The sequence below is a fragment of the Camellia sinensis genome, chromosome 7 (assembly GCF_055761805.1).
Source record: "Camellia sinensis isolate YWXY chromosome 7, ASM5576180v1, whole genome shotgun sequence".
Classification (NCBI taxonomy): domain Eukaryota; kingdom Viridiplantae; phylum Streptophyta; class Magnoliopsida; order Ericales; family Theaceae; genus Camellia; species Camellia sinensis.
The window spans coordinates 132,397,303-132,413,136 of NC_138967.1; the positions used below are offsets into that span (position 1 = coordinate 132,397,303).

The window sequence follows — 15,834 nt, forward strand, 5'->3', positions numbered from 1 at the left end:
TTAAAATCGTGCAAATTAAAATAATATGGACTAAATTGACACATCGTGTAAACTACAAGGACCAAATTGACACATCCTTTAAGCATGTGATAACTTTCCGTTCACCAAACCTAACGATTGTTATTTATTGCACCGGTATGACATTATCGATTAAATTAAGCGGCAAAATCAAACAAATTAAAATAATATGGACTAAATTGACACATCATGTAAATTACAAAGATCATTTGCATAATTTACCCAAAATTTTAGATTGATCTAAAATTTAGTCACGTGATTTTATCATATTTATCTCTAAAAAAATAAACGGTTATATTTCACAATTACACTTACCATTCATTTTTTTTTTAATATGATAAAATCATATAGTTATTATTATTGAATTCATATGATAAATTTTTTCATAGATAATCAACCTACAATGATTTAAAAAATTAACTTATCAGATTATTAGAATGGGACTTGTTATGAGCTCCACAAACAATGGCCAACACAAAAATTACAACTTGTTAATATGTTACAAGCATTACAATTATAAAATATCATTAAATTTGTAAATTGGCAACCCAAAGAAAAAGTCACCTCTTTTTCTGAATTTTTTTTTTATTTTTAGTGGTTTTTTTTTTAAATTATGTCAAAAAATTTTACATTATGATACGTCTTGTTGAGACAAATTTAAAAAGTTTTTTTTTTATTCAAAAATTTCAAAAAAAAAATGAAAAATCCAAATTAAACCAAATAATATTGCTTATTTTTTTATTATTTTTGTCTTTTTTTATTTTTTTTTTAATTTTTTAAAAAAAATTATAAATTTCCGATTCATCTGATTGAGCTTCACCTATAAACATAGTTCTTTAAAAATTTAAAAAAAAGGAACATAAGCAAAAAAACAAAACTAAAGACAATAAAAGAGGCGGAGACCGTGGCCTTAAGAAGGGAGTGTTTTTATTTTAATAGGTCATAGACCATTGCCTAAAAGAAACGGTCTTGCCTATAACAAGACATAAATCATTGACCTTGTAATTTAGCCAATTAAACAGCTGATTCATTAGTTATGTTTGAACTCTTAAACCCATCACTCCTTTCTTCTTTTCTACCAAAATGAAATTTATTAAGCTATGAGGATTATAGTTTTTGTGAGTTAAACAATTAAACTTGTTTGATGGGAGTATAAATTTCAATAGTATTACCATGATGATCAAATTTATATATTATATAAGGCCATCTTCAATGGTTCCTCAATTCTTTTATCAAATTTAAATTTGATAAAACAATAACTTTTTTCTTACTCCAAAGGTTTCATCATATGCGTATCAAATCAAAAATATCAAAAATAAAAAATATCAAAAATCTTTCACCAAATTGAAAACGCCTGTGAGCTTTTATCAAATCGCTATTTATAGACATTGGGTTTTTAACACCAGTTGTCCTCTCGGATAACCACCTCTTTGCAAAAATTTATGAAAAAAAACACTGGTCGGTCAACCGGCCGAACATCCGCCCGGTCAACTAGTGTTTTGATGCAAGTTCAAAATCCTCTGTTGGAGCACACTACAAAAAATTAAGATTTTGGAGACTAAAATTTGGGGACAAAATTATTTTTTAAGGACCAAATATTTTTGCTGCGAAAAGTGTTATTATATTTTTAGCAACGAAAATTGAACATTAGTGATGAATTATTATCTTTTTGGAACCAAATTTTTTGTGTCAAAAAATAAATCATTTTGAGACCAAATTTATTTGCCCCTAAAAATCTATTTATTAGTGACATTTTCAAAATTTTGTTGCTAAAAACCTTGTTTTTGACTTTTCGGAACGATCTTTTAGCTACTATCCTCACGACGATAGAAATTAATCCCTAAATTTCTTTTGCAACCAAATTTTCACTTTTAAAAACTAAAAAAATTAGTTTCTAAAACTCTTATATATTGTAATGGCACATGATATCAAATGGAGTTTTTACTCAAAAAAAAATTACATCGTTAGAGATGCTATAAGTTGTTTATTATCTCATCTATTATTATTGTATTAATTTAAAAGATGACAAAAAAAATTATATTTATTTAATAGCTTTTACCACCATATCACTCATATGTGTTATATATCGTACATAAGATGGTAACTATTTATTGATACACAAATGTAATTGTCATAACAAACCGTATTGACAATTTATTGAATTTTGAATAACATAAGATAATATTTTGATATCACATTTTTATTGGTAATAAGATGAATACTGTTAGGTTTTGTAATTGGCAATTTCATTTGACAAAACTGTTTTTAATTGTAATTTTATTCGCTCTTTTGTTTCAGTGGGGCTATGAGTGTTTAGATGCAAATCCAATCAGAATTGTGCCTATGTAAAGGAGTTGACATTTCGTATCTTGAGCATTCTTTATTTATCACTTCGCTGGCTATGTAAAAGGATTGAGCCATCATTTGTGCGCTCGAGCAATGAAGTGGATCATCCAGTATCTTTGCCTACAATCTGAACTTCTGGAAATATATTTAACTGCTCGAGCTGTAGATGTTGCGCTCAAACTATTGATCAATCTATTTGCATCACTTTTTACTCACATTGCTCGAGGGGTAAATTGTGCGCTCGAACAGTCATCGCGGCTCTGTTTAGGATAAAGTACGTTGTTTGCTATTTTTAGGGTTGAACCCGTCCAAATTCTAAGAGAGGAGAGTTACCATGGTTTTCTATATTGGAGGGTGTTTATATATTGGTTTCCTTGATGATTTAAAGTGATCGACGGATTTACGAGCTTTATATTGACATTGTCAAGGAGTTTGTGTTTATTATTTCATTCACAAAAGAGAGAAGTGTTCTTCGGTCGATTCCGGAGAACTTGGGCCTGAAGTTTTGGTAGATTGCGAAGTGACTTATCGTCGTGTATTCGACATCGGCGTTGTGGATTCAATTTTGGGCAAAGCAATTCTGATGTAAAGACGGTTGTGGAAGAGGCACATCGGATTTGGTTCAATTTGAGCATAGATTCACTAGATAATTAAAGGTACTCGTATGTAATTCTTTTTTGTCTTATTAGTGGATTGTTTTTGAGGTTTTGGCCCGTAGTTTTTATCACAATTGAAGGTTCTCTAATCGTAATTTTTTCCACGTTAAATTGTTATGCCATTTTGTTGTTAGTTGTTTGATTGAGATTAATATTTATTATTTAAAATTAAAACATAATCATAAATCAATATGTCAAGAGTTTTTAGTGAAAAGGCACATAATCATAATTCCGATGTGAAGACAGTAGTAGAAGAGGCACATCGTGTGACGCCCCAAAATTTAAGAACATCATAATAAGATTTAGAATTTAAAATCAATATTGCCACCAATATTACTAACATCCATTAATTAATAACCCAGAATTTAAAGTTCTTACATCACAACTTAGTCTTAGTACATAAAAGAAATGACATAAATATAAAAAGAAAACTAGAGAAAAACTAGAAATTTTAGAAAATAATTCATGGAACTTGGCACTCTTCAAGCTAACCAAGGCTGAGTATTGCCTTGCAAAGCCTCAGTGTTTCCTTCGATTTCTTCAGTACCTGGCATAAAACGCTAGGGCAACGGGAATGCCAGTGAACGACAAGCTCAATAAGATACTATAACCCAAAAATACCCACCCCGATAATAATACTCACAATTTATGAATAATATGTAGTAACAAAATAACCAATAACATTTAGTAAGTATAAAAAGAATGTTATCAGTTGAAATAACAACAATAGATAATAATAAATCAAATAAAAATATATATATAACAAACGGAAGCAGTATTTCATCATAAGGAATATGTCCACCTTTCTTTTTAAATTTTCATAAATTTAGTTTATCAGATAAATTTAAGTTATTCCCCGCAGAGCACTATTTCCACTCAACCACTAAGCAATGGGCACGGGTAATTCTGACTCCCCCTTGGTCAAATATTTAAATGTTACTTACTGTAACTACCAATGATGCCCACGTACCAGAGTTACGTGCCCAAGTCGTGACATCACGGTCTGCTCCAAAGGAACGGTCTATGTTGTGACACCCGCACCACCAACCTTATATCGCCTACACCGATAAGAGCCGAAATACCTTCCCGTGCCATGTTAGGATTCGTAACTCACTTGCGCAAGATTCTAAATCGGGCTCACCTCATCACTTTTACATTTTAATGTATCATTGGTTAAATTTCGTATTTCTTTACTTGTTGAGATATTCACAAAAATTCAAAATTTAATTACTAATAATGTTATACCAACTCATTAAAATCTCAACATAAAATATTACATATGTCACACAATAATAAACAATTGTACAAAATTTAAATAAATAATTTATTTAAACTATGGTATGAAATAATAATGTAGATACCAAAAAGAAATAAATCATAATCACACACATGCATGGATTTTTAATCTACAAGATTAGATTAGCACAATATTAAATTTTAGTCCAAAGAAACAATTGAAGAGATAATTTTTTGATTCCTCCTTAATCTGCCAAAATTTTCAGAATGAATATCTTGCAAATAAAATTATAAATAAATTACTTATACAACTTTAAAATTATTTTCAATCTACAGAATACTCAATAAACATGTTATGGTCATTTTTCAGAAAGCATTTTCCAAAAATAAATTACAAATAATTCTTAAAAATTCCAAGAATGTTCATGACACCGATTTATCACATTTTCTTAAATTAATTTCATACTTAAATTTATAAATCAATTCCATAATCTAAAAATTTATATGAAACTAGACTTCTCAAATTTCATTTTTTGCTTAGAAATTACCAGATTTGGTTTAATATAGATTTTTTAATGATTTTTCAAACACATAGTGAAATCTGCCTATAGCGCCAGATTTGGTTAAAATTTTGAATAAATTCGTACAAAACTCAATAATTGTTGAAAAATTTTGTGGATAAACTAGACATCATCATCAACAACTTTTTAGAAGAAATCATCTTCAAATTTTGAGTATAAAAGTTTCAAAAAAATTCGTACAACTTTCTGGCAGATTTAGAGGGTCAAATAACATCTTCAATAATCTTTTTACTGGCATAAACTACACATGCAAGTTCAAATTCCACAATATTATCATGATTTTCAGACTACCAATATTTGATATACCATCATAAATTTTCATACAATTATAAATAAAATTCTATCTACAAGTTTAGACATTTTATCATATGTATATAATCTGAAAATCTCAAATATAAAATAAAAATAAAAATAAAAATGAGAGGATTGAGAGGGTTTTCTTACTTAGTTGTAGGATCGAAATGGAATAATGAAATGGTACGAAAATATGCAACCTCAACCTCCTCCTCTTCTTCTACAAGAATTCCCTCTATTTTTTTATTTTTTATTTTTTCGATTAGTCTTTGAAAACACGAACACAATGTGTATAAACACTGTGCGTGGTATGAATATATAGAAGCCACTTCTCTGAGGCTCTCTCTCTCTCTCTCACATTCTTTTCATTATTATATCTATTCACTTTTTCTAAATTCTAAGAAGGATGACTTTCTCTAAATTCTAAGAAGGATGATGGGTTATGGTTCGTATACCACCATGCAAACAAGCAGGTGGCATTCTACTGACATGAAATTTTTTTTTTTTTTTTTTTTTTGGGTGTGTGTTTGTATTTGTATGGGTTTCTTATAATTAAGGTTTTTAACTAAGTTATTTATCAAAGATAATTATTATGTTGAATCCTTATTAAAACAATTTATAAACAACAAATATTAAACACCCACAAAATTATTATTCTTAATAATATCTTTGTTAGTGATTGAATTGGGTTAATTTAAAACTAACTTTTACATTAATATATATTTCAAATAAACTCTGGATAAAATTAATTAGTTAATTAATTTATTATTATTATTATTATTATTATTTTGAATAATTAAATGCGGGTTTTCACACATCGGGTTTGGTTTAATTCAGGCGTGGATTCATTAGGTAATTAAGGATACTCATGTATAATTATTTTTTGTTTTATTAGTGTAATTATTTTTATGGCTTTGGCCCATGATTTTTTATCACAATTGGAAGTGCTCCAATTTTTATTTTTTCCAAGTTTAACCGTTGTGCCAATTTGTTGTTAGTTGTTTAATTAGGATCGATATTTATTGTTTAAAATTAAAACATAATCACAAATTAATATCTCGAGAGTTTTTAGATTTTTCAAATACAAGTTGGAGACTGAGTTATGGGGAGCCATAGCTTAGTAATTCATTGTCCAAATAGTGAAACACCACAAAAAATATAGGAAAAACTACAAGGGCAATTCTTAAGTATGCAAGTGCATATTATATGTATTTGCGTAAGTTCTCACAAATATACGTAAGTAACCTTAGAAACTTGCGTAAGTTTTCACAACAATACGTAATAACACCCATAAAAATTTGAGAAATCACAACTTATGTATATTTATGAGAACTTACATAATTTTGTGAAGTAACTTATATATATTTGTAAGAATTTATGCAAATACAGATGGTAAGCACATTGCACACCCAAACACTTCCCAAAATAGTGTAATCTTTTTTAATTAATTATAGATTACTGATAAATTTTATAAATATTAATAATTATAAGAGAGACTTATGTGTAGATCCTAATAAGTGGACTTATTATCCAATAGTTCCTATGAACTTTGTCATAAAAAATGTCAATAATAATAAATTTTAGCAACAATTTAATTAATTGTCACAAAAACAAAGGTCACTAATTTTCAACTTTCAACGACATCTTGAAAAATTTGTCATAGAAAAACGTTACTAATTAAGTTTTACTAACAATTTATAAAAATCGTGATAAAAAAATGTCACTAATTGTCAATTTTTAGCAACATATGCAAAAAATAGTCACAAAAAATTATTTTGAGCGACGATTTTACTAGCATTTATTTTCAATAGGACTTGATGAAAAATAAGTATAACTATTAAGACCTATTGCTAGTTTACCTTAATTATAATATTATAAACTTCATGTATGTGGAAAAAAAAAATTCTGAAAAATCCTCTAGAATGTAAATTCCCCTAAAATATATGATTTGTGAGCTTCTTGCAGGGGTACAGAAAACACGATCCAATCCACATAGCAGACCAAAGATGAGCTTTATTCAAAACAGATTGTTATTCTCCTGATCTACATATAAAACCAAGCCGACTTGCCTTGTATTTGTAGAGGGTCAGAAATTAAGGTCCAAATTAAAGTATGGGCCTAAGTGCTAAGGTCGCCCCTTTTAGGCAACCAAGAATGGCTAAAGGAGCATGGGCTAAAGCCCAAGGAAAGTAGGCCAACAGTGAACTGAAGCAAGTCTAACCCGCCAAAAATCCGAACAGACTCAACGAAGGAAAGTGTCTAAGTGAAGTTGCAGAGGCAACACTTGCAGTGGTCAAGTTGCCGAGGCACTTTGCCTCAGCGTTGCCATTTCTAATATTGTCGGTTCTGCCAACACCTGAAGTTGCTGAGGGAAAAAAAAAACCGAAGCCACTAAGTTGCAGAGGCAACACTCGCAGCGGTCAAGTTGCTATAAGGCACTTTGCCTCAGCACCATTTCAAATATTGTCAGTTCCGCCGCCACCTGAAGTTGCTGAGAAAAAGAGAAAATCGAAGCAACAAAGTTGCTGAGGCAACACTTGCAGCGACCAAGCTGCAGAGATATTTTGTCGGCGCTGCCATCTGCAATATTGTTAGGATTACCATCTGAAGTTGCCTCGAGAAATGACTGCCGCAACAACTACAACCGCAGTAACTAACTTGCGAAGGAAATACCCTGCCAAGGTGATAGCAGCCTTTGGGAGAAGTTTTCCCTCCACAAGTAGACGCCAATGCTTGGCACTGATAGGAGGCTTCATGACATTATTAGCCTAGGGCTGATAGTAAGTCCCAAATCTTACTGGTTGGAGTTGATAGCAGGCTCAGAGATACCAGTATACCGTGGTGATCCCGCAAAGATGAGAGCAGGGTAACCCGAGTGTAAGGGACTCCCTTTCTATCACCCATGTTATGAACCTACCTTAGTTGCATTGGCAGGACTAAAGAAGCCCCCTTGGGCTTGGTATTAATGCACAGCATAGCTGATAGCCGACTTGGTTGTGGCCTTCACCCTAAGAAGCTGGGGAGTTTGTGGTTAGGTGGCTAAAGGTGGAGGTTTCGCTAAGGTGAACACGAACATTGCCGATAGCAGGCTATGAAGTCCTGAGAATGTGTATACTGGCTAAATAGAATCGAGAAGGCAAGTGCAGCGGCAAACACTCTCGCCACAACTACACTTGCTGAGGCTCAAAAGGTAGTTGCAGCGCCAAATACTCTCGCCACAACTACACTTGCTGAGGCTCAAAAAAGTAGTTGTGGAGACAAATAGATAGTATACAGTACATGCAGAGGGACACATGGCACCTTCAGCTTGGTGGCTCAAGGCAGAATATTCTATGGACACCTGTTTTCTGTCTATTTGGCCACTTGTTGTCCTCTTGGTACCAAGGAAAAGCCTATAAATAGGACCCACCTTCTCAAGATCCAAAAGGAGGATTATTGGGGATTTGGGAGAGATGCTGCCTATTTGTGCACTGCCAACCATTTCTTCTTGAGTCACTTGTTTCACCCTCACCTAGCTACTCGTTCTCCATCCATTCCACCATTATTGGACCATTAGCATAGTTTTTCCTTTTCAAGCATTAAGCACACCTAACCTTTCCTTACATTTCTGGCGACTCCGCTGGGGAGGCTGCTTTGTTGATGGTTCACACCCCCAGTGGCTTACATACATCACGGGAAAAGATGGCAGAGGATGAAATTCAGCAACAAGGTTCTTCTAATGGCATAGCAACACATGCTGAGGACCATGACCACGGTGTTGTGGTCAAGGCAATTCAGTTACTTCAGGACACGCAGAGGGAGATTTTGACTACTTTACAAACACTCACCGAAGCAATTATGGTCATGGCGTCCAGACTAGCTCCAACACAGGCACCTCCGCCTGTAGTAGTCCTAAACCCAATGCCTAACATGTTCCCTGAGAATCAGGCTCCGATCCAAGTGCCTTCAGGAGTACCTTAGACGAATGGTACGGCTGGTGGTTCAGCTACCTAGAAGTAGACTGGTCTGTTCCAGCCCACTCACTTCGTTACTCTAGCTGACATATAAGCTATGCTCGAGCAAGAGCGTAGCAAGAAACAACAGCCATCTCTTCCCGATTTGGATGTGAAACCCTCATACTCTCAAAGGATATTGGTCATGCCATATCCAGCTGGGTATACAGTGCCCATGTTTGTAAAGTTTGATGGGAAGCAAGGTAATGCCAGAGAACATGTGGTGAGGTTCATTGAAACACTTGGTGTCCATGGTAGCGACCACCCTTTGCGCCTTCGGGAGTTCTCCAAATCACTCACCAAAAGGGCTTACAACTGGTATATGAAATTGGCCCCAACTCGATCAAGAGTTGGGAAGAGATGGTGAACAAGTTTCATACGAAGTCCTTCTAAGTCCAAGAGAAAGTCACAACCCTCACACTTGGGCGAGACGTCCAACAGGAAGGTGAAGATATACTGGACTATGTCAAGCAGTTCCAGGATAAGGCCATTGACTGTCATGAACTAATGGATGAAGCCCACTTAGTCAGCATATGTGTAGAGGGTGTTATACGCGACTACAAAATCTTCTTTGTGAACCATAATCTGCCTACCTTTTTAGCCTTGGTTAAGGCAGCGAGGAACCACAGTACCACAGGTCCTTTGCATAGATCTCACGATAGTCACCGCTATTCCCGCAATAGCAGAGTTGCTGCGATAACCTCCACAGGAAAGAACTGCTCGCAAGAAGAGGCGTCGTCCTCCCGGAAGAGAAAAAGTTATGAGGACAGAAATCCATATTCATGCAGCCTTGAGAATGTTAAAGCCTTGGTCCAGGAATAGGTAGCCGATGGAGAACCTACTTTACCTCCGGTTGATGTTCCCCCAACCAAAAAAGACAAAGAAAGCCCAGATTACTGTGTCTATCACAGAGCCACTAGACACCCTACTAGGGACTATTAGACTTTGAAAAGTATCTTTAAGAAGAAAATTACTGCAAATGAGCTGAAGTTCAAAGATATCGGTAAACATGATGTAAGAAAAGACCTCTATCCTAACCATAAGAAGAAATGGAAGAATGTACATATGATTGGGTATCTTGGGTCTGTGCGCGATCAAGTGTACATGGCGTCTTACTATGATGAGTTAGACAAAATTGCAACGGGCCATCTCCCTGAGACAGTACCCGCAGAGGCAAAACTCATAGAGGATATTTATGTTTAGGCCTTACAAAATTCTATTAAGTTTCACACCTTCTTTGACCAGTTAAGGCTGAGCCAAGCCGCCAGGTTGGAAGCAACAAAGGCCCTCATCAAAATCTCTGAAGTGCATCATACTGAAGTTGTTGAGGCTAAGGAGTATGTGCCTCAGCATATCCACGAAGACTATGGGGCCATCACTTTTTCAGAAGCAAACAGAGCATGCCCATTCCCCCATAACCATTCTCTTTTTGTCACACCTTGCATCCATGATGTAGAATTCAAGCATGCTTTCCTTGATGGCGGAGCATCCATAAACATCATCACTACCGACACCTTTGTGAAAACTGGTATCCTAGAGTCTAGGATGGTCTGCCAACCCATTACTATGACGGGCTTTGGTGGTGAGAAAAAAGTTATTAAGGGCCATGTTGTAGTCGACTTAGCAGTTGGCGAGATCCGCTCCGCAACTAAGTTTCATGTGATTGAAACAGACACAAAATTACCACATGATACTTAGCAGAGCTTGGATGCACGGATATAGGGCTATCCCGCTGAGTTATCACCAATGTGTGAAGGCAAAATTGGGAAAGCGAACAGTGACCATAAATGCGTCTGAAAAGCCATTTGGAGTAGTGGAGGCACACTATTATGATGCAGTCTTCTTTACTAAATTGTCAGCAGATGAAACCCCAAGGACTGGCAAAGTTGCAGGGGTAAAGTTACCAAAGTGGAAAGACATTCGAGATGCAGAGGCTGCTTCAGAAAGTAGTGGGCAAAAGAAGAGGAACAAGTCCACAAGTCCCTCACCAAAGATTTTTAAGGTGCATGAGGGTGGCAAGACAGTTTACTACCTATAACGATCTTAGGGGCCAAACTTCATACCCTGGGAGGATGGCCCCAAAACAAACAAGTGTGATGGCAATGAGTCCCAAGAAGGTTTGGTGGAGACTCCTGAACCCGTCCCTAAGTACATATAAGACAAGCCCAAACCACAGCAAAAAGTACTTGCTAAGGTAAACCTCAACAACTTACCGGGATAAAGCAAGCCTGTGTTTATCAGCGATACAATGGCTCCAGCAGCTAAGGCAGAATTGATAACACTACTGAAGTAGTACAGTGACGTCTTCGCTTGGACATACGAAGAGATGCCTGGCTTTGACCCATCTCTTGTCACCCATTACCTTAACACTTTTCCCAACTCTAAGCCAATAAAGCAGCATGCCCGAAAGTACCACCTCGATCTTGAGGCAAAGATTAAAGAAGAGGTAGAAAAGTTGCAGAGGCCTAAGTTCATTGAGCCTATACAGTACCCAACTTGGCTAGCAAATATCGTGCCTGTAAAGAAGAAGAACGGCCAGATCAGGGTCTACGTAGACTTTCGCAACCTGAACAAGGCATGCCTGAAAGATGAGTTTCCATTGCAACATGTTGACACACTTGTTGATTCTACTGTGGGCTGTCAGATGTTCTCCTTTATGGAAGGGTTCAATGGTTGTAACCAAATAAAAATGGCACCAGAAGATGTAGAAAAGACATCTTTCAGAACGCCCTTGGAAAAATTTTTTCTATACAATGATGCCCTTCGGTTTGAAAAATGCGGGGGCAACCTATCAACGAGCTATAACTGCAGTATTTCATGATATCTTACATCACGAAGTAGAAATGTATGTAAATGATCTAGGAGTAAAGTCTACCAAAGCAAACCAATACCTCCGCGACTTGGAAAAAGTTTTTCAACATTACCAAAAATTCTATTTAAAGATGAACCCTCTCAAGTGTGCCTTCGGAGTTACCACAGGAAAGTTCCTTGGCTTCCTGGTACACCAGCGAGGGATTGAGGTAGATGGAGATAAAATCAAGTCAATCTTGGAGATACCACCACCACACTCTCAAAAAGCATTGAACAAGTTCCTAGGCAAAGTGTTATACCTTTAGGAGGTTCATTCCAGCCCTTGCTGAGATAACCTTTTCCTTTGGGACACTGCTAAAAGGGAATCACAATTTTGAATGGTTACAAGAACACCAACAGGCATTTGATATGGTGAAGAAAACACTTACCTCACCACTCACAATGATTGCCCCACAACCTGAAAAGCCTCTGCTACTATACCTTACCTCTACACCCCAGTCTATCGGAGCTTTACTTGTCCAAGACATAAATGACGTTGAGAAGCCAGTCTATTACATCAGCTGCAAAATCAATTGTGCTGAATCACAGCATACCCCAATCGAGAGGCATTGTTTGGCCTTAATTTTCACAGCGTAGAAGTTGCGCCATTATTTTTTGGCACACCCGATCCAAGTTGTGACCAAGAGTGATCCAGTCCACTACTTACTGAGTAAGCCCGGTCTAACTGGCAGAATGGCCAGATGGCTTTTGGCTCTAGCAAAATATGACATCACTTGCATTACGCCTAAGGCTATTAAGAGCCAAGCACTTGCAGACTTTCTAGCATAGTTCCCATCTAGTGAACATGAACCTGTAGAGGTATCCATACCTGGTAAAGTCCATGTCTCAGTAACTGCAGTTAAAACTTATTGGGATTTAAAATTTGATAGAGCCTCTAGGGCTGGGAAAGGTGGAGCTGGCATAACACTAACTAGTCAAGAGGGAGAGAAGTTCCATTTGTCATATAAGCTTGACTTTGAATGTTCAAACAACGAGGCTGAATATGAGGCGCTAATACTGGGTATGATTGATGTCCAAAATAAAGGCCTCCGCAAGTTGAAAATCTGGGATGACTCCAAGTTAGTTATCAAGCAAACACTGGGTGATTTCGCCTTGAAGGAACCTCTTTTGGTCCCATATCACACCATAGTTCAGAAGTTGCTCACTCAGTTTGATGATATCCAAATCCAGCACGCTCCCCGAACACACAACCGTTTCCTCGATGCCTTGGCTAGACTGGGGGCAAAGGTGGACATACCAAATGATAGTATAGCCATCGTCATCAAGAAAAAAATAACACCAGCAGTGTTAGCCGAAGGACATACAGAGCAAGATGTTGAGGGATGGAAAAAAGATATAATCCAATAGCTAAAAACAAGCCAAGGAACAACCAAACCAATAAAACTTGCATAATTCCTGCTCCTCAAAGGAGAGTTATATTTTCGTAGTCCCAACAACCTGTTAGCAAGGTGCGTCGGTAGACAAGAAGTAACTTGCAGACTTAAGTAGATCCATGCTAAGTCCTGCGGAGATGGAGATATCAGTCTATACTAACGGATGCAGAGGCAAAGGTATTATTAGCCAGAAATGGAAAAAGAAAGCATTGAGTTGCAGAGGCAATATGCAAAATGTCAATCCCATCCTAGAAAGGAGGAAGCCCATTTCTTAAGCAGTGAAAAATAGAGACAGCCATATATTGACTATCTTGGAAATGGCACACTGCTTGAAAACAAAGCCGATGCAATCAGAGTTAAGAGGCGGGCCCTCCGCTTCTTCCTTGACCAAGGCAAACTGTACCGAAGAAGCTTTGAAGGGGCACCTTTGGTGTGTTTATCAAAAGATGAGGCAAACGAAGTGCTGAGGGAAGCCCACAAGGTAGAGCATCAAGGAGGGCAGTGACTATATAGACACCTTATCCACCTTGGCTACTATTGGTCGACAATGGAAAAAGATGTTAAAAACTTTGTAAGAAGATGTCAGTCCTATCAGAAGTTTGGGAACTTGATACATGCACCAGCGATTGAGCTGCACAACATCAAGACCTTTTACCCGTTTCATACTTTGGCATTTGACTTGGTAAGTCCTATAGCGCAGCAATGCAAAGGCCACAGATGGTTACTTACAGCGACTGAAGTTAGCACCAAGTGGGTAGAGGCTATACCAATGAGGAAAGCAGATGGAGTAGGAGTGGCCAATTCATCAAGGAAAACATCATTTGTAGGTTTGGTACACCCACAGTGATGTTGTCTGATAATGGAACTCCATTCATAAATCGCCATGTAAGAAGGTTACTGGACACCTACCAAATCAAGCACCACAAGCCTACTCCATACTATCCTCAAGGGAATGGACAAGCTGAGGTTACCAACAAAACCCTCATCCAAATACTAAGCAAAATAATGGATGAAGCATGGGACACATGGTCTAAACAACTCCACATAGCACTCTGGGCATAAAGAACTTCAAGAATGAAGCTGACCCAGGCAACCCTGTTTTTCCTAGTGTACGGGTCTGAAGCTGTGTTACCAGTTAACTTGGTAGTACTCTTTGCAAGAATGACTATGTCGGCACACTTAGTTCCAGACAATAGAAGGAACGACATAAAGGCAGCCGAAGAAAGAAGAGATTGGGCCTCGCGAGTGATAGAAAAGTATCATCAGTCCATAGCCCGTGCCTACAATCAGTCTGTTCAACGCAAGGAGTTTAAAGAGGGGAACTTGGTATGGAAGATGGTGAATGCGATCATGCGAGGGCAACCAATCCCCAAGTTCTCACCAAAGTGGAAAGGCCCTTACCAAGTTGCTGAGGCAAGCAGCAGTGGGTATTACAAGTTAAAAAGAGTAGATGACGGGTTTAGAATTGGCCCTATCAATACTAAGTATATAAAGGAATTTTTTCCTTAATTTTTTCCTTTTGTTAAGAAAAGAGTTGTAAATTTGTCTTGTTAATATTTCCAAAGAAAAGTGTAAAAAAAGTGTCATACACTTAGTAAACTTGTTGCTCTTGTAAACACTTAGTCACAGTAAAATTCTATTCATGGCAAAAGTACTAATTGTCTTGAGAAGTCATGTAAAGACAATGAAAAGAAGGCAATGATGTGAAATTCAACTACTCAATATCTTTACTTCTAATAGAAATTAAGATTTCCCAACGCATGATTACAATGTTCAAAGGAAAAAAGAAAAAGATAGCAAAAGTGCCAAAAAAAAAAAAACATAACAAGGTCGCAATACATCAAATTAAACCCTTCATCAGGGAGTCCATCAAAGTCACATCCCGAGGCAACTGAACAACAAGAGCGGAGTCTTTCTCCTTGAACCGAGCCAGGTTCTGACGGTGCTGCTCCAAAACACCCTCACAATCTCTAATGGTCTCTTCCAAGGAGGCAATCATAGCCACATTATCCGCGTGCTCGAGAAAACCATCAACTGCTTGGAGCCTAGCCCTCATCCATGATAAGTCCAAACCGTTCCTCTCAAAGCCACTAAGATTTGCCTCAGCACTCTCTACAAATGTCACGATCCAAACCTGCCCCTAGAAGTTTAGTCCATGACCGGCCTATATTTAGGTCTCAAAACAAAATTTCACAAATATTTATTCAAATACGGGGCCTTAAGTGCAAGCAAATACCAAAATAATGATAATGCACATTGAGCTTGTGCATACATGAAGACTTAAAATAAGTTAAGCATTTAAATACACTTTTCATATTTACATATATAATCACAGAACTTATACAGATCTCACACACTATATAAAAGACTTCAAATAAAACTAGGCTTGACGAAGTAAAACTACGCCCCTTTCATTAAGGCACTTCCTGGGTGGCTTGGCAGCTAGGCGACCTTCGGTACAACTCTA

At 36.7% G+C, this 15,834-nt stretch overlaps 2 protein-coding genes across 2 annotated transcripts; both read left to right on the forward strand.

Moving 5' to 3' along the window:
• Positions 1–13,914: 13,914 nt before the first annotated feature.
• On the forward strand, positions 13,915–14,429 carry LOC145796107 (uncharacterized). The gene is made up of 2 exons (XM_082881113.1): positions 13,915–14,087; positions 14,195–14,429. Exons 1-2 carry the CDS (start codon positions 13,915–13,917, stop codon positions 14,427–14,429), a joined length of 408 nt encoding a protein of 135 aa, XP_082737239.1.
• A 12-nt stretch (positions 14,430–14,441) lies between these two features.
• On the forward strand, positions 14,442–14,876 carry LOC145796108 (uncharacterized). The gene has a single exon (XM_082881114.1). The coding sequence runs from the start codon at positions 14,442–14,444 to the stop codon at positions 14,874–14,876; it is 435 nt and encodes a 144-aa protein (XP_082737240.1).
• Positions 14,877–15,834: the final 958 nt, after the last annotated feature.

Bases quoted from the DNA above. Each gene is read 5' to 3' on its own strand.
- LOC145796108 (XM_082881114.1), top strand. From the start codon at position 14,442: ATGAAGCTGACCCAGGCAACCCTGTTTTTCCTAGTGTACGGGTCTGAA.
- LOC145796107 (XM_082881113.1), top strand. From the start codon at position 13,915: ATGGAAAAAGATGTTAAAAACTTTGTAAGAAGATGTCAGTCCTATCAG. The intron at 14,088-14,194 runs GTTACTTACAGC...CATCATTTGTAG, and splicing joins CAATGCAAAGGCCACAGATG to GTTTGGTACACCCACAGTGA.